This window comes from Panthera onca, chromosome A3 (genome assembly GCF_046562875.1).
Source record: "Panthera onca isolate mPanOnc1 chromosome A3, mPanOnc1 haplotype 2, whole genome shotgun sequence".
Taxonomy (NCBI): Eukaryota; Metazoa; Chordata; class Mammalia; order Carnivora; family Felidae; genus Panthera; species Panthera onca.
In genome coordinates, this window is record NC_138341.1 from 78,413,156 (window position 1) to 78,433,567 (window position 20,412).

The following is a 20,412-nucleotide window of genomic DNA, read 5'->3' on the forward strand; positions in this document are numbered from 1 at the left end:
TAGCCCATGGGATCCATTTCAGACTTCTGATATCTAGAACTATAAGGTAATAAGTGTTGTTTTAAGCCACTAAGCTTGTGGTTACTTATTAAAGCAGTAACTAGAAACTAATACACACCCTGATATTAATTACCAAACTGTTTTCTGTAGCAAGAGGTTCAGGAACAACACCTGAAAATAACAATGTCGGCTATACTGAAGAAAAATAACTGATACAGAGATCTAGACTTCTGCTTCTGGGCATGATGGCACAGCAAGGGCCATAAATACCCTCCCACCAGAAACAACCAAGCAGTCAGACAAAATGCATGAAATGACAGTTTTCAGACCCTACGTATCAGTTAATGAAGGACAACAATCCCGAAGATATGGGAAACAAACAAGGTGAGCCCTATGACTGCCCCAATTTACTACCAGGAGAGAGTAAGACCACAGTGCAGGCAGGGGAAACTGACAGAGCCTGATGGACTGTCTGGGTTGTTGAGACAGAGTTGAGAGTCTAAGGAAACCAACGTAGTTGACAGTTCATAGGACAGAGTACCAGAAATAACAGCCCTGCACAGAGAACACTGGAGAATCACAGAGGGTGTCCACTGAATACCAGCAAAATCCTGATAAGCACATGTATGTGAAGTAACTACCTAAGGCTGGGGAAAAGACATCCAAAAGGATTAGAAGGACCAGCACCTGGTGCTCACACAGAGCCACTTATGGTGCCTGTTCCCACCAGTCAAACTGGAAAAACCTATAATTCATGAGATATGGACTAGAGTACTCATTAAAGTCTTGCCTCAGCTGTGGGGAATTTTCAGTCCTAGACTAAGCACTGCTCCAAACCCACCTAACAAATCTGAAAAGCAAGACCCAAAAAAGATCAAGCTGTTCCGAAGTAACTTAATTGCATCTTAGAACAAAGCTCAAGAATAGTTCTAGGAATTCAAAAATATACCAGCCAACAACAAAATAAAATTCACAACATCTGGCATTCAATTACAGGTTAGTGAGCAAAGAGATAAGAAAACATGAACCAGGGCACCTGGGTGGCTCAGTCGGTTAAGCAACTGACTCTCGATTTTGGCTCAGGTCATGATCTCACAGTCATGAGATGGAGCCCATGTCAGGCTTCATGGGGGCGTGGAGCCTGCTTGAGATTCTCTCCCTCTGTCCCTCCCTGCCTACCACATGCACAGGCAAGAACTCTCTCAAACAACAAACAAAAACCAAAATGAAACATGAACCAATAGGAGAATAATCAATTGAAACCAATCTAGACTTGGCACAAAAGTTAGAATTAGTTAACAAAAGAGGCTTTATAAATGTGTTCCACATGTTCTAAAAGGAGAGAAATAAAACATAAAAAAGACTGAAATTATACTTCTAGAGATGAAAACGACAATGTGTGAGATGAAAAATACACTTGATGTATGTTGGCTAATTTGACAATAAATTATATTTTAAAAAAATTTTTAATAAAAAATTACAAAAAAAAAATCTTAGTGGAAATCAATATAAAGAAACAAAAGAAAGAAACACCAAAAGCTGGTTCTGAGCAAAATATTAAAATTGACAAACTTCTGAACAGAATGATCAAGAAAAAAGAGAGAAGACACAAATTATATCAGGAATGAGAGAGGTGTCACCACTTCAGATTCTACAAATATTTAAAAAATACTAGAACATTATGAACAACCTTGTTGATAAATGTGACACCTTACACAAAATGGACACAGTCTTGAGAAGACTTTAATTACCAAAGCTCACTCAGAAAGAGATAACTTGAATAGTCTTAATCTTAAAAATTGAGATTATAGTTTAAAATCTCCCCACAAAGAAATTCCAAGCCCAGATGGTTTCAATTCTTAATTCTTATCACACATTACACGAAAAATACACCAACTCTATATAGACTCTTCAAAAAAATTAAAAACGAAAAAATACCTCTCAACGAATTCTATGAGGCCAGCATTACCAAAAGCAGAGACTTTGTAAGAAAACATAACACTATCTCTCATGACCATAGACATAAAAATTCTAAATGAAATATTAGACACCCCACCCCCCAAACCCAATAATACATTACAAGGATAATACATCATGATCAAGAAAGAAACTCAAGGCTGGTAATTCACCATATTAACAGCCTAAAAAAGGACCCTCAAGAGCACAGAAAAACCATTTGAAAAATTCAACATCTATTCCTGTTAAAAACCCTCATCAAACCAGATACAAAAGAGAACTTCCTCAACCTGAGTAAGGGTATCTGAAAAAGGTGCAGCTAAAACCACACTTAATGGTGAAAGACTGAATGTTTTCCCCCTAAGATGAGGTACAAGATAGGGATGTTCACTCTTACTATCTCTGTTAAACACTGTCCTAGAGGTTTCAGCCAGTACAATCAGGCAACAAAAATAAAATGTGTCCAGACTGGAAAAGGGGAGGGAACATTGTCTTTATTTGCAAACATAATGATCTATAGAGAAAATATAATGGATTCTATAGAAAAGCTATAGAACTAAAGGTCAGTTTAGGAAGATTACAGAAGATAAGATCAATAGACAAATATCCAATTCATTTCTATATGTTGGCAAAAACAATAACAACCGAATTTAAAAAATACCATTTAGGATAATATTAAAAATATACAACAATGGAGATAAATCTGATAAAAGATATAAAAAGACTGTTACACTGAAAACTATAAAGTATTACTAAGAAAACTTAAAGACCTAAACACATAAAATTTCCCTTGTTGAGAAGACTAAATATTAATATGTCCATTCTCCTCATACACTTAACACAATCCCAATCAATATCCCAGCAGTCTTTGTTACATAAAGTGATAAGACTCACATTCTTAAGGAAATGTGAAGGACCTACAATAGGCAAAGACAACTCTGCAAAAGAACAAAGTTGGAGGACTAACACTATCTGTTTCAGTAATTATTATAAAGCTACAGTAGTGAAGACAGTGTGGTTCTGGCACCTAGATAGACAAACAGATTATTGGAACAAGAGACCAGATATAAACCAATACATGCATAGGCAACTGATCTTCAACAACTGCACTGACTATGCAGTAAGAAAAGAACAGCGTTTTCAAAAAATGGCACTAGAACTGGATATCCATATACAAAAAAGTGAACTTGGATCCATACTTTGTCCCACATGTAAAAACTAACTCAAAATGGACCATAGATCTAAATGGAGTACCTAAAACTCTAAAACTTCTAGAACACAGGAGAAAATTTTTGATACCTTGAGTTAGGCAAAGATTTAGATATAATACCAAAAACATAATCTATTAAAGAACAACTTGATAAACTGGAACTTAATCGATTAAAAACTTCTCTTCAAAAGACACCTCTTAAGAGAATGAAAATACAAGCCACAGACTTGGAGGAAATCTTTGCAAACATATACCTCCAGAGGACTTACAGCCAGGATATATAAGGAATTCTCAAATCTCCATTAGAAAACCAATAATGGGGCATTTGGGTGGCTCAGTAGGTTAAGCATCTGACTTGATTTTGGCTCAAGTCGAATAATCTCACAGTTCATAAGTTCGAGCCCCACACTGGGCTCCTCACTGACAGTGCAGAGCCTGCTTTGGATTTTCTCTCTCCCTCTCTCTCTGCTCCTCCCCCACTTACAAATGCTCTCTGAAAATAAACTTAAAAAAAAAAAACCAAAAAAAAAAAAAACAGGGGCACCGACTTAGGCGTCCGACTTCAGCTCAGGCCATGATCTCACAGTTAGTGAGTTTGAACCCTACATGGGGCCCTGTGCTGACAGCTCAGAGCCTGGAGCCTGCTTCAGATTCTGTGTCTTCCCCCTCCCACTCCCCGCCCCTCCCCTGCTCTCGCTCTGTCTCTCTCTCTCTCTCCTCTCTCCCTCAAAAATAAAAATTAAAAAAAAAAATAATGCAATATAGACATGGGCAAAAGATCTGAAGAGCTTCTTCACCAAAAAAGATAACTGGATGATAAATAAGCACATGAAAAGATGCTCAATATCATTATTCACTGGGGAATAACTACTTTGGAAAACAAAGGAGGTTCTTAAACATACAGCTATCATATGATCCAGACATTCCACTCGTAAGTATTTACCCAAGAGAAGCTTTATTTGTAATAGCCAAAACTGCCAACACCACACAGTTTTATCAAAATATGATGGATAAACAAATCATGGTATATTCATACACTGGAATACTACCCAGCAATTAAAAGGAACAAACTATTGATATACATGAGAAGTTGGATGAATTTCAAAGGCACTGTGGTAAGTCAAAGAAACCAGTCTCAACATTATAGTCTCAAAACTATACATACTGTATGATTTCATTTACATGACATTCTCAGAAAGAGAAAACTATAGTGATGGAAAACACATCATTTGCCAGGGTTTAGAAGTGTGGACACAGGGTGTGACTATAATGGCAAAGCATGAGGGAGTTTTGGGGGTAATGCAACTGTTCTGCATCCTGATTGTGGTGGTAGTTACAGAAATCTATACATGTATTCATAGAATGACACACCACACACACACACACAAAATTCAGTAAAAAAAAAATTTGTTAAGGTAGCATGCATACTCCATATACACACAACACAGACATATCCCCTCCATCCTTCTCTCCTTATTATTAAGAAAAATATTTCCATGGACATTTCTGTCCAAGTTTGTGTGTGCACATATGTTTTCATCTCTTTTGGGAATATACCCAGAATTGCTGGAACATAACTCTTTACTTAGCATTTTGAGGAACTGCCAGCCTATTTTCCAAGGAAATTGTACCATCTTATATTTTCAATAGCAACATGTGACATTTTAATTTCTCCACATCTTCCCCAACACTTGTTATCATCTGTCATTTTTACTACAAGCATATTAGTAGGTGTGAAGTAGTATCTCATTTCGGTTTTGATTTGTATTATTTCCATGATGGCTAATGATACCGAGCATCTTTTCATGAGCTTATTGTTTGGAGAAATGCTTTCTCAGATCCTTTGTCCATCTTTTAATTGGGTTGTCTTTTTCTATTGAGTTGTTACGAGTTCTTTTTATGTTCCAGATACATGTCTGATGTATGTGATTTACAAAAATTTTCCCCGAGACATGTATGTCTCAGGCATGTGATTTACAAAAATTTTCCCCCATTCTGTGGGTTTTTTCACTTCTTTGACGTTGTCCTTTGAAACACAAAACTTTTTCATTTGATGATGTCTAATTTATCTACTTTTTCTTTTGTTGTTTGTGCTTTTGGTGTCTTATCCACCAGGGCAACTCAAGCACAGACTCAATGTCTGTGGCAGGCTAAATAACAGCTTCTCAAGACGTCCACATCCTCATCCCCAAAATCTGTGAATGTTACTTTATATGGCAAAAGGCATTTTGTGGATGTGATTAAACTAAGGATTTGAGACAGGGGGGTCATCTTGGATTACCCAAATGAGTCCAATGTAATCACATTGGTCTTTACAAGAGGGAGGCAGATCAGAGAGTCAGAAGGCGATATGACAATGAAAGAAGGAAGCTGGAATGAATGAAGCAGGACAGTGGAGTAATATGAGCCAAGGAATGCAAGTGACCTCTAGAAGCCCACAAAGCTGAGAACACATTCTCCACCAAAGCATCTAGAAAGAACACAGACCTGCCAATATCTTGATTTTAGAATTCTGACCTTCAGAACTATAAGTGAATAAGTTTGCATTGTTTTAAGCCACTAAAGTTGTGGTAATTTGCTACAAAAGCAATAGGAAATTAATACAGGGTTCAAGGTTTTAATTGGGGGCTGATCATATAAACACTCTCCACTCTCCACCTAGCACATTCTAGACTCCCTGAAGGAAACCAGGTATATAGCATAAACCATATGGACTTCACATCCACTTATTTCCATTTATGTAAGAAATTTCTATTCTATTCCACTTATCTATTTATATATCAATACCTTACTTTTTCCAAGTATATAATGGCTTTACGGTATATGTTTAATAACTGCCTGTGCTAATCACACCTCATAACTTTTCTTTTTCAGCATTTCCCCAGCATTCCTACATGTTTATTTTTCCATATGAACTTTAACATCAACTTTTCTAACTCTATAAAAAGTTGTGTTGGTATTTTTTAATTGCATCTGTGTTAAATTAATGTTAGCTTAGGGAGAACTGACATCTTTATGATGTTGAGTTCTCCTACCCAAGGGCAAGGAATGTCTTTCCACTGTTCAAATCTACTTCTCTGCCTTCAAGAATGTTTTAAAGTTTTCCTCAGATTCTGCACATTTCTTGTTATTCTTAAAACCACTTTTTGTTGGTACTATTATTAATATTGATAGCTTTTGAAATATTTCAGGCACTGTAATTTCTGAAATATTTTAAAAGCTTTTAAAGGGTTTGGTAGAAAGAGAGAGAGAGAGAGAGAGAGAGAGAGAGAGAGAGAGAAATAAAGAAAGAAACAATGAATAAAAATACACACATTGGGGCGCCTGGGTGGCTCTGTCGGTTGGGCATCAAAGTCTTGATTTCACCTCAGATGGTCATGATCTCACAGTCATGAGATCCAGCCCCAAGTCGGGCTCTGCACCAGCAGCATGAAGCCTGCTGGGGACTTTCTCTCTCTCTCTCTCTGTCTGCCCCTTTCCCCCACGCATGCACTCTTTCTCTCTCTCAAATTTAAAAAAAAAAAAATTATACATCAACTAGAGGGAACAAATGTGAATGTCTGTGGGAGTTAGCAGCCCAAGCTCAATGGGCATCCATGAACAGGTTTCTAGAGGGAAGAGAAACATGGGTTAATTGACCAAGAGAGTTGAGTGGAATGAGTTAAAATAATTGCTTCTGTAATTCAAACAGCCAAAATCAACAGCTTAAAGTAAAAAAAAAAAAAAAAAAAAAAAAAACACATAAAATTTGAACTGATAAAGTATAACATCTATCCCTAATAACTCTTAAGACTAAAACTCTTAAAAACACAAGAAATTTTCTATTATCAAGAACATCTAATTCCAACCAACTGCCACAATCATACTTCACAATGAAACACTGAAGGTATTTCCCTAATGAAGACCAAAAAAACATAAGTAGGCCCACTTTTTCACCACTCTTATTTAATAGTGTTCTAAAGCTCTAGCCAATGCAATAATACATGCAAACATATATGTTAATATTACTGAATAACTACACTGTTATTCAATCATTTGGGGCCCACAAAAATGGCAATTTCATACAGTTCAACTTAATATGTGTGTGTGTGAAAGGAAAATAGAAAACATTAAAAATGATGTCAAGTTCCAAATTTTTCTAACATTGTAACACAATCCTAATCAAAAAGCAAATAGAAATTTTAAATTTTTTTCAAAATGATTTTACGGTTTGTAGAGAATGAAAACAAGATAGACCAGAAAATGCTTTTGGAATAACAGTAATTTAGGGGGAGGTAATAAACTGTCAAGCCAGCTAATAATAAAATGGACAAAATAAAATAAAATTATCAGTTAGGAAAAAAAATAGAAAATCAAGTAACTCATCCAAATATATAATAGAATTTGCATGAAAAGAAAATATTGTGTATAACTCATTAAGTGGTATGAAGGCAACTAACCATTTGAGAAAAATAGATTCCCTACCTGATAACAAAAGATTGATGACTTACAGATTTTCATTTAAAAATAGAATCAGAGAGAAAAAATATTGGTGAATACACTTTATGCATAGGACTTCTTACACATGACAACTATAAAGGAAAGCATAAAAGAAAAGAGTGACAGATTTGGTCAATAAATTTTAAAATAATAATAATAAATATTAAAATATAGGGTGCCTAGGTGGCTCAGTCATTAAGCATGTGGCTTTGACTCAGGTCATGATCTCACAGTTCATGAGTCTGAGTCCTGCTTCTGGCGAGCTCAAGCCCTGCTTTGGATGAGCCCTGCTTCTCTCTTTCTGCCCCTCCTGGGATTCTCTCTCTGCCCTATGCTCACTTGTGCCCTCTCTCTTAAAAATAAAAAAAGAGGGGTGCCTGGGTGGCTCAGTGTGTTGGGCATCCAACTTCAGCTCAGGTTATGATCTCGTGGTTCATGGGTTTGAGCCCCACGTGGGGCTCTGTGCTGACAGCTCAGAGTCTGGAGCCTGTTTTGGATTCTGTTGTCTCCCTCTCTCTCTGCCCCTCCCCAGCTGGTGCTCTGTCTCTATCTCAAAAATAAATGAACATTAAAAAAATTTTCTTTAAGAAGAAAGAAAATTCAAATATAGAAAATTCAAATGCAAATGAAAATTTAGAAAAATGCAACTCTTAATCTTTAATTAAGTGTTCATCGAGTCACAAAGGAAAATCCAAATACCAATGGAAAAACTGAAAAAAGACATGATTGAACAATACAAAAGTAATACAAATGAGCAAATCTATAATAGTATTCAACCTTACTAATTTTTTTTTTAATGTGTCAAGCAATGTGCTAAGAGCTTTCCACCAACTCAGTAAACCTCTGCAAAAACTCAATGACAAAAATGCTATCATTATCCCTACTCTATCTATGAACAGTGAAGCTTAGACACAAAGTGGTCAATCATACTTACCAAAGTCGCACAGCCAGAAGGCAGATGACAAGAGTCCAGAGCCACACTCAATCACCATTTCCACTTTTCAACTATTACCTCTTGGAGTCCTAGGCAAGGCCATGATTCTCACTCACTGACTTAGGTAACTCACAAAGCAGTTTTGGTATGTTCTTCCTACCCCAACTCCTTGCCATACTCAAAGAATAGTGGTTTCCAGAATTCTTTCCTTGCTGACACACATTTTGACTTTGGTACATATGTAGCATACTACCTAGAGTGGCCCAGGAATTTACCACCTAGAGCACTCTTCCTCTCTCTGAACTTGAAGTACTTGTTACACCTAACTGTATCACTCTAACAGTGGTATGAAGCCATGGTTAAGAAACAGTAGCAATTTTTAAAAAATCAATTAAAACAATGTGACAACTTTTCTCACCAGATTGGTGAGGACTTAAAAGAAGAGTAATAGCCAATGAGGAAAAGCAGGCACCCTCACAAAGTATTATTGAAATGTCAAATGATAAGTTTTCTTCAAAGGCAACGTAGCAATATCTTTTTTTTTGAATGGGGAGTGGGGGGGAGGGAAGAGAGGGGGAAGGAAGAGAGTTGGGGAGGGCACAGAAACCTAGAAAACTGATGACTGATGTTGGTTCTTTGTACTTGATAGATTACAGAAAATTTCTCCATTTACTCGTTTGTATTTTACAATTTGTTTCAACATGCATTTTTTGTGAAATTGAAGAAAAGTTTTCCAAACTGACCTCCAGACTGTATGCACAGGAAGAATTATTGTATATTATATTGTCCCATTTCAGTGGAGATTTAAAATTGTGTATTATACTATCACAAGCAAGCCCACACCCCGTACCCCGCTCCCACCAAGGAGCAGTGACAGCCACAGAGGAACTGTAACCAAAAACAGATCTGAAGGGTGAGGGAAGAAGGACTAGCACCCCACATAGGGTTAATGTGAAGATTAAATGAGATGAGGCATGCAAAGCAATTAACAGTGCTGGATACAAAGAAAGTGCTTGATAAACATTAGCTGTTGTCATTAAGTAATTACAACCATTATCAATTACAGGCAATAACTGCTTACATAATATATTCCTGAAATGGTGAGATGTCAAACTTGGATAAACACTATCATTTCAGAAATACCTTTTCTTCACTCCAGTTCATTTTTAATTGGTTATGGTTCACTGCCTCTCCTACCAAGACAGGACTGAATGTATTGAAGCACTTAAAATGATAGGTGCAGGAAGAACATGACCCAGACCTCAACCTCCAAAAGCTCAAGATCCTATACAAACACAAATAAACCCAAATGCAGTTGGGAAGAAACTGACAATACTCAGAAATTTTCCTATCTACAAGAATCTCTAGGATCTTAATAAAATTCAATCTAATTCCAGCCTGCTGCTTCTTTCTTACATCTTCCTCTCTTCAACTCGAGTCTCGGTTACCTTTTTTCACACCCAGCTATAACCAAGAGAAGCCCCAAGTATGGTGAGATAAACCTCTAAATATGAAATAACTCCCCTACATATGAAAGATAACTACTGCTGCACCAGTTCGGGAAAGACAAATTGCCTCTTGGTAGTGCTAACCACTACTTCATTCCCTACTTGCAAACCAAGAAGCAATACTTCAGATGAGTCCATGCCACCAATTCACACAAGCATTTTTTAAAATGATCCAGTTTGAACAGCACACTGCCTCTCTTATGCACTGCTCTACCAAACAACTTTTAGAATGATAAACTTTATTTATAGAGAGCTTTGAGATAGGGTTTAAGCTCTAGACAGCACCCTTCTACTATAAATTCCCTAGAAAATCCTCTGCTTCCAATTTAATCATTCCCTGCCACCCACCAAAAAAAAAAAAAAAAAAAAAAAAAAAAAAAAATCCAAGTAGGGCCATTGCCATACCATGAATACAAACTGCTAATTAATTTGTATCAGTAGAGCTGGCTTAGACTATTTCTCAAACTTTACTGCTGAGATAGTTTTTTACTATCATGTTTTGATGCAAATGTAATACTATAACTATATAGAAAAAAATTAGTTCTTAAGAACCAAAGTTAGACTGTCATATGATTTTGCAATCATAACTGATTCAGAAAATAGTCACAGTTTGTTAGAACTTAAAAGGACTTAAAATGCATTTCAATTTATACATAAGTAACCTAAGGAAACACTTTAAGCATGTACAATTCTTTGTTTCAAATACAGAACATGTTTCTTTTCTCCAAAACTACATGTTCACAATGCTTAGTCATGTATGAATTGAAATAATTTGTTAAAAAATGCAGGTCTGATTTATAGCAGCATCAATAATAATATATCTAAGAATAAATATAATAACCAAGGAGGAGAAAGACTTACTTACACACATTGAAAATACAAAAACACTGCTGAAATTAAAGACAACACAAATAAATGGAATGACATCCTGTGTTCATGAAGTGTTAGACTTAATACTGTTAAGATGTTCACCCTCCCCAAAACAACCTACAGATTCAATATAATCCCTATTAAAACCATAACAGCACTTTTTGAATAAACAGAAAAAAAAAATCCTAAAATCCATATGGAATTTCAAGGGACCCCAAAAAGCCAAACCAAACTTGAAAGAGAAAAAAGCTTAAGGATTTGCACTTCCTGATTTCAAAACTTATAACAAAGCTACAGTAACTGGAACAGTGTGGTAACTGCCTAAAAAGACAAACAGAATAGAGAACTCATTGGGCGCCTAGGTGGCTCTGTCGGTTAAGCATCTGACTTTGGCTCAGGTCATGATCTCACAGTTCATGGATTCAAGCCCCACATGAGGCTCTGTGCTGACAGCTCAGGGCCTGGAGCCTGGAGCCTGCAGCCTTCTTCAGATTCTGTATCTCCCTCTCTCTCTGCCCCTCCCCTACTCATGCTTTGTCTCTCTCGCTCTCAAAAATAAACATTAAAAAAAAAAAAAAAGGAATAGAGAACTCAGAAAGAAATTCTCATATATATGGTCAAATGACCCTCATATAAGGGTTGCAAGATCACTCAATGAGGAAAGGATGTCTCTTCAACAAATGGTGCTGGGAAAATGCAGTATTTGCATGCAAAAGAATGAATTTGGACGCTTACCTTACATCTTACAAAAATTAACTCTAAATTGACTGAAGAACAAAATGTAAGACCCCAAACTGTAAAATTCCTAGAGGAAACAGGGGGAAAGCTCCATGACATCGGATTTGACAATGTTTTCTCGTATGGCATGAAAAGCACAGGCAACAAAAGCAAAAATAGACAAATGGGACTACAACAGACTTTAAAACTTATGTGCATCAAAGGTTACACTCATAAGAGTAAAAAGGCAACCTATGGAATGGGGAAAAAATATTTACAAATCTTCTATCTGATGAGGAGCTGTTACCCAGAATATATAAAGAACTCCTACAACTCAACAATAAAAAAAATAACCCAATATAAAAATGGGCAACGAACCTGAATAGATATTTCTCAAAAAACAAAAAACAAAAAACAAAGATACAAATGGTCAACAAGCATATGAAAAGATGCTCAATTAATATCACTTACAAAAATGCAAATCAAAACAAGATATAACCCTACATTCATTAGGATGGCCACTATAAACAAACAAATAAACAAACAAACAAACACAGAAGATAAGTATTAGTGAGGATGGGGAGAAACTGAACCTTTGTGCACTGTTGGTAGAATTGTAAAATGGTGCAGCTACTATGGAAAACAGTACGGTAGTGGTTTAAAAAATTAAAAATAGAACTACCATATGATCCAATAATCCCACGTATGGGTATATAACCCAAAAGAATTAAATGCAGGATCTCAGAGACATTTGCACATCTATGTTCATAGCAGAATCACTTACAACAGCCAAAAGTGAAAGCAATCCAAATGTCCATTGATGGGTAAATGGATAAATAAAATAGATAAATGGTATATAAATACAACGGAATATTCTTGAGCCTTAAAAAGGAAAGAAATCCTGTCACATGCTCCAATATAATGAACCTTGAGGACATTATGCTAAGTGAAATAAGCCAGCCACAAAAAGACAAATCTTGCATGATTCCACTTAAATGAGGCATCTAAAGTAGTCAAACTCATAAAAACAGAAAGTAGAATGGTGGGGCTGGAGCAGCGGAGAGAGAATTGGGGAGCTGCTATTCAATGGATAGAGTTTCAGTTATGCAAGATGAAAAAGCTCTGGAGATCTGTTCCACAACAATGTGAATATACTTCATAGTACTGAACTGTACTCTTAAAATGGTTAAGATGGTAAATTTCATGTCACGTGTTTTTTTACAATTATAGAGAAACAAACAAGGCAGGTTTGACACTATCATGACAGGCAGGTCAAGGATCCTCTTAGACAGTAGGGATTTTTCAGACCTTTGCCATAAGTGCTATATGCAACAAGATGAATCATGCAAAGAGTTAGGGCTTTCTAAAAATCTTTCTAAGGCAATCACACAGGAATGAAAAACTGATCTAGTATGGCAAATTAAACTAATGACCACCTAATCCAAAAATGCCTTCATAAAAAAGAACAAAGCCCCACAAATGAACTTCTGGAGCTCCTGGACCTCTAATAGAATTCTCAAAGAGATTTTTCCACTGTCAAAAGCTGATGTCACCACCAGCCTCTGGATTATCTCCAGTTCCTTTTAATCAGGGCCAGTTTCTGAGAATATTCCACATATCTAGACTAACTTGTCACACTAATCTAAAACTAAGGAATGTTCACAGAATTCAAGTTAGTCTAAATCTTAATCCAAGAATATATCAGAACCTAAGAACAGGGTCAGTGCTTTCAATACCAAATATCTGTTCCCCAGATCACACATTCATGGGTCTCCTCAATTTCTTTTTCAGAATGTACATGATCCAGAATGGCCTAAGATTAAGATCATTTTAATGGTTATCAAGTCAATAGTGGGGCACCTAGGGGCTCAGTCCGTTAAAGAATCCGACTACGGCTCAGGTCATGATCTTACAGCTCACGAGTTCAAGAACTGCCCCACATCAGGCTCTCTCTGCTGTCAGTGCAGAGCCCGCTTTGGATCCTCTGTCCCCCTCTCTCTCTGTGGCTCCCCCACTCGCACTCTCTCTCAAAAATAAATGAATGTTAAAAAAAAAAAAGTTAATGGTAAGTGATATGGATATGTATTTACAGCTATAAAAAAAAAGGGCACTTCACGGGAATATTTAATACATTGCTTCTGAACAAACTGGCAGTTCTGCTCTTTCTCCAGTTGGTGTACAACAGAATCTACTACATTAAGAACTCATCCAGGATTATACAGCTTGGTCTAGGAACAGATGGCTTGGGATGGAATCCTGGCTCAACTACCTACCAACTCTTTTACCTTCAGAATACTACTTAATTTCTCTGTACCTGTCTCATGATCTATAAACGGGTATATGAGAATCTGAAATCTTAAAATCCAAAAGTTACGACAGTGTGGTTTACATAAGTGTCTATCACTCGGTTACAATGGAAAGCAACATGTAGGGAAGAAAAAAGTGGTGTCACCCTATGTCTTATTACAGCAGAATTCTTAGTGAGACCAGCAACCGAGTCAGAGTTTTACATGTACTCTTGACTCTCAGCCCAGGTCTCAGGTACTGGGGGAAGATAAGGTCATTTTAGACAAACCTTCATTTAAAACTGAATGCCTACTATGTACATAATGCTGCTATTGACAGAGGTTCAGAAATTCCAGTCTGGGTGAAGAAATGTCCCCCATAAAATAATTAAAGTAGCTAAATGTGTCAAAATGAATGACAGATGAGTAACAGACAATGCAAACAGAAATGGAGAAAGTGGAGAGGGGAGAGCCTACTGCAGTGCCCCCAGGCGGGAGGCTGTTGGGAGAGTCGCCCAAGAAAGTAAACACACATTGACACCACTTGCTAAGGGGTCAAAAATGAGACCAATGTGGCAGAGAGAATAATCACAGCATTAATAAAAACTGGGAAACCAGAGGTGGTGCGAGGTAATTCTGCCCTGGACATGTGCAGTGTGTGCTGGTGGCTGGACACACATAGGAAAGAAGACAGTGGGCGGCTGGAGAGCAGTGACTGACAACTAAGGCAGGATGACAACCAAGAGGCACAAAATCATAGAAACGGAGAAAAGTTCCAAGAAGCAGCTATCAACAGTGTCTGATGCTGCTTAAAACAGATAGTGAAGCAAAATTCAGCCATAGAAGAAAGGCCTCTGTCTGCCAAGGCCAGTCAGAAAGCTCAAGCCACATGCAGGATGAAAAAGAATTTCTAAAATATCAAGCACTCAGTAATGATTTAATTTTTCCCCAAGAGTAGGCTGGCTTATTACTACTCCGGATGATAACCAATTAGATGATTTTACATCTACTTCCAAAGCTGATCTTTTTGGCAAGTGTCTATGAGGACCCACTGAAAGGATTATAAAGAAAAAGAAAATAGTCATTAACAAGAGAAAGAGAGGGCACACTTTTTCCAACTACAGGATTCCAAAGCTTCTGGCAGTAGCAAACAGCTTTTAGTAAAAATAAGCCAACAAAAGTTTATTAGTGAAGTAATATTAACAAAATAATATTCATTTACTAGGCTCTAAATGAAAGAGTAGCCACTCCACCACCATACAAAGGATTAAAATACCTCACTCTTAAGAAAATCACTTCTAAAAATATTTTTACATTATAAAGTAATAATTTGATTAGAAAAAGTAAATACTACTCCTGATCAATTCTGCCTTCCTAAGACAAATCTAATGATTATGTTTAATCTCTTCTGGCCTTTATTCCTAAGTACAGCATTTTGTTCATATGCTTTGTATATAAAACACTTTTGTACCCTCCTCCTGCATCTGTCACAAATACAACTAAAACAAAAATTTCTGCACAAAACTAATGTATCCTGCAAACAAATTTAAAAGTCCTAATAAACACTATCAAACTTTGCCTTGCCATTAATAGCCAATTTATGAAAATACATGTGACACTGAAATTTAATTTGCCACAGACTAAAACAATCATATTCCTGAAAATCTATTCAAGTTTATATTTACTAGCTACACGAGATGTAGCTTTTTATTTACAATGAATTAAAAGACAACCATGCCTTCCAAAGATCCATTTCACAATGAAACTGTATTAGCTGATAGATGATGGTTTTTTTAAAAAAGCTCTTATTTGCTGGTCACATTGGGCCGATTTTTTTTTTAAGTCTTTATTTACTTATTTTGAGAGAGAAAGAGAGAGAGCTAGCACGGGGGAGGGGCAGAGAGGGAGGGAGAGAGAGAATCCCAAGCAGGTTCTGTGCTGTCAGTGCAGAGTCTGATGCAGGGCTCGAACCCACAAACCGTGTGATCATGACTTGAGCCAAAGTCGGATGCTTAACGGACTGATCACCCAGGTGCCCCACAATGGGCAGATTTATAAATCGAATACTACTAAAAATTATATGTTTAACATATGTACACATATTTTCACTATATATTTTTATTACATTTTCACTACGCACATCTATTTCCACTGTTCTCAATATCTAGATCTTAGCTTCAAGAAAAGTCCTGACACAATCCAGGGTAAGTGAATTATTTGTAGTAATTATAGTAGCTTCTACCTCTCCCAACTCTTTCAAAATCCTTACAAACTATAGACCACAGCCAAAACATTCTCAAAGGTCCCTTTTCTCTGAAATAATAACATACTACCATTGAGCTGTAAAAATGGCTGTTAAGATATAGGAATGTTAAGACATCTAGGATGTTAAGACAGGGAAATGGCTCATGCTTCTGACATAAGAAAATTAACATCTAGTCCAAACATAAAAAAAAAACTGCATTAGGTAACGCAATTAGCTATTTCCACTGTTTTTCTTCATCAATGAGTTTTACTTTGTTTTGAAGATGTTCTAGTGAAATTCTGCTGCAATGGAGGAAAAATATACCAAATACAAAGTACTCAGAGAACCATCATTAATATTGCAGGGAAATCTTAACTTTGAAAAATTACTAGTTTATACTACTAAAATAAACACAAACAATCCTCAGGGTATAAACTGACAAACTGAACTCAGCCACCTCCAGAAATCTGCCCAGGTTTCCTGAAAAAACTCAACAGCACATTCTGGGGGGGCAAATGGTGTATTTGTGCCCCATCAGATGCTAAACTCATGGTATCACTCACAATCATTTAAGAAAATCAATCCCATTTCTTCTACTTACTCAAACAAAAACAACACCAAAGTTTGATCAGGAAGAAGGCTGAAAGCATAGGCCATTTTTGGAGCAACCTTCGCAGAATATTTTATTAGAACCAGATTTTATCTATGATGGGCAGAGGCTTGTGTTCTGTATTAGTGTAATTACCAGCAATAGCTTGACTAGCTAGTTTGTACATTCAAACTGTTCATACAGACACAACATGGGCCACAAAAGATGTCTGATTCTGCCAGGACCACTGACAGATTCAACCACATCTTTTCATACTTTACACCCTGGCAAGTAATTTTTCTCACGTGAGCCCTACATTCATGAGTAGAGAGGTACACTAAAACTTATAAACAAATAGGAAATTAGCAAATATAATTTAGGCTGACATTTCTCAAACAAAGGAGTTGTTAACTATACACAGAAAATTAGCATATATAAGGCTGTTGGGGTAAAAAAAAAAAAAAAAAAAAAAGCAGCAGAAAGATAACCTTAATGTTTTACAAGACTCAATCATTATTTTAGTTCCCCATGCTAATGGCTCATGAAGATAGTCATTCACTCAAACTAGTGTTAAATCCCTACTGTGTGCCTGGCAGTGTACAAGGTAAGCAAAAGAACAGAAAATCAAGACCACAATACCTGCCAAGGACTACTTGAAATAAAAGGAGACATGCCCATTAAATTGCTGTACTGTTTTAGCTTTACTGGATACAAACCACAGGCCAGCCCGTGCTGGACACCATAGGCACACAATAGTAACAATCATCTAACTGCAGATCTGTAACCAATCAATGAACTATGACAATACCAGGCCTGACTAGTCCTAAAGCAGCAGTATTTCATTCTGGAAATAATCTTGCCTCTGTCGATTAATTCTTTCAACAGATGGCAATTCTCTGAATAATTTCCACCTATGTGAACCCAGACTAAGGTTGCTTACAGAGTTAAATGAGAGAATGTAATGTTTTGAGCAAAAATTGAAAAACAGTAAATAGAGGCACATTTGCACTTCAACATTAATTTGGTTTGCATTTAGCCATTGCCTTCAAAAATGATAAAAAAGCAAGTGACTTTAGTCATAAAGCAGAATATCAACCCGAAAGTTACTGTGGAAAGACATTATTTTCTAGTAGTGGCAGTTTAGTGGGAAACGGAAGCTAAACAGGTTTTGCTTAGCTTTTTAAAAACCATTCACTTTTAGTGATTTCTTTGTGAAAGCTATGACCACCCATTTCCTTAGGCTCAAAAACAGGTAGTCCCAACACAACTACAGATTTGGTACAGTCTTCAATACTAACGAGTTTTTCTTAAGTAGGTGTCATTTCTTAACTAAATTATAAAGGCTTGCAAACTAGAAACAACATCTGCTTTTAAAATCTTTCACGTTAAAGATGACACCCGATCTTAAATTAAAAATGTAAACAGACTTCCAATACCTTAACTAGAGAACTAAACGGAACTGTATTATGGATATAGAATTGCTAGCTAAACAATCTACTGCAAAGCGATAAAGGAAAGGGAAGATGAAGAAACAAGATTCCTCACCAAGAAATGTTTGAACAAATTCAAAGTAAAATTCTGTGAGCTATGTTTTGAAGCCTTTCCACCAGTCTTGCCATTTTTACTACGACATTTAAAAGTGAGCTCTGTGTGCACGCCGTTATTAAAACCGCAACCAAAGGGGGAAAAGTGTCCTAAAATGTGCCCATTAACAGCAATCAAGACTACAAATATGCCCCTCCTACATAGTGAGCCAAGTGGCAAGAAGATACGAGAACTCAGGAAGTTTTGAAATGGCAGTGACAGGAGTCAACAGGGAAGGCAAGGGGAAAGAATCACGAACAAGAGCAACTCCGTGCGGCCAACGCCACGAGTTGGCATCCGAACTGCAAGTTCCCGGCTCGGGACGGGACTCGAACGGGCAACTTCGCGCCGGACGGAGCTGCGCGTTCGGCCGCCCTCCGAGCCCCGAGCCGCAGCCCTTCGTCCCCGTTCGTAGTCCCGCTGCCGCGTCCGCGAGGGCGCGCTGACAGCCGCGGGGCCGGGCCTGGGAGATGCCGGCCGGCTGACACCCACCTTCCTTCTCGGCCCGCGCCGCGGCCACTACGAGGGTCATCACCAGGTGCAGCGCTCCCAGTAGGCCGGCGGCCCCGCTCCGCGGGCCCCCGCCGCGGCTGGCCGCGGGCTCCACACCGGCCCCTGCGGACGTGGAGGCGGCGGCGACTCCTGCTGCTCCTCCTCCAGCCCGCTTCCCCATCCCTGCCGGCCGGGGGCCGCCGCGCTCGAGGTCCGGCGCGGCCCTTCTCGGCGAGGCGGCAGCGGCACGGGAGCCGTGGTCCGGGCTCTGACCGCGGCGCCGGGGGCGAGAGTGGTTCCGGGCCCAGGGCTCGGGCTCCGGGCGTGGGTCTGGGTCCGTACGTGCGTGTGAGCGAGAGTGTCAGTCACGGCCTCGGCCTCAGCATCGCCTACGAAGAGTCGAAGCGGAGAGGCCGCGGGTCAAGCACGGCGGGCGGCCATACTGGAAACGGGCACGGGCCGCGGGCTCTGGGCGCTGGCCTGCGAGGGGCGGGGCGCGGCCCTGGGCACCGCCCCCGCCGTGCCGTCACCTGAGGGGCCAGCCGGTCAGTCTGCCCCGGAGTCCGTGAGTCTTAATTTCTCGTCCGGCTCTTGGCAACCCAAGGCTTCACTAGCCGGACAGGACGCGGGCAGTACAACTCCAACCTGTCACTTCTGCCCCGCGGAAGAGGAGAAGGGGGAGGGAAGAAGGACCAGGCCCCGTCGCCAGGACTTATGATGGCGGTTCACGCTTCGTGGAAGCAGTGACGGCAATCACGTGGAGACGAGGGGGCCTAGTCGCGCAGCCGCCCTGGAGCGTGGGCGGGGCCGAGAGGGACTGCGGGGCGCTAGGGGAGGCTTGCCCGCTGCTCCCACGCGGGAACAAACCTCTTGCATCTCTAGTGCTGCAATGCTAGAGCCTACCAGAGGGCTGAGTGCGCATCCAGACCTCGAGGCCCCGTGCGGAAAATCCATTCCAGTGACTCCTTCTGGTCCCGCGTATGCCTCTCGGCCTGACAATACTCCGAGCCTGATTCAGTTCCTGGTGGCGCTTCCTTGAGATCTGGGACTTGCTCCATTCATCTTTGTATCCTCAAGTCACAGTACCCAGAAGCGCTTAATGGAATCCTCTTGCCCTTGGAATTGTGCCTACTTTGCTGCAGGAAAACCCTTTGCTTTGTGTATATAAAGCAGCAGTGACCCTGGAGGGAGAGGGCAGGTTGTTCTTTAGAAAAGTGCCCGATGGCCATACTGGCTTTCTCCGTCTGGGAATAATTCTTAAGACGTTTTATACACATAGTTCCTTCAAAGCCCAAATCAAAAGCCTTCTTTAGTCTCCTTCAGGAAGGCTTCTCATGCCTCTTAACACCTTAGGTCGAGGTTCTTGGTGGGCATGGCTATACTCTTCAAAATTTAAGGTCCATGAGAGTCCCTCTTCTTAATAACTTCCCCTACCTCCTAACTTAGTAACTATTTTAATAACTTTCCCTAATTCCCCAGCCATTTGCTTATGCTTAGCAGTATTGGTTGGGTGAATCAATGCATTTTTAAGGCCACATAAGGT

At 38.9% G+C, this 20,412-nt stretch overlaps 1 protein-coding gene across 1 annotated transcript in view; it reads right to left on the minus strand.

Moving 5' to 3' along the window:
• The window catches only part of TMEM131 (transmembrane protein 131), a 237,807-nt gene extending 218,486 nt beyond the window's left edge, over positions 1 to 19,321 (minus strand). Inside the window, exon 1 of the mRNA XM_060608021.3 lies at positions 18,870 to 19,321. Coding sequence (XP_060464004.2) covers positions 18,870 to 19,050 — 181 coding nt within the window. The 5' untranslated portion in view covers positions 19,051 to 19,321. The remainder of the gene's footprint in view (positions 1 to 18,869) is intronic.
• Between the last annotated feature and the right edge of the window lie 1,091 nt (positions 19,322 to 20,412).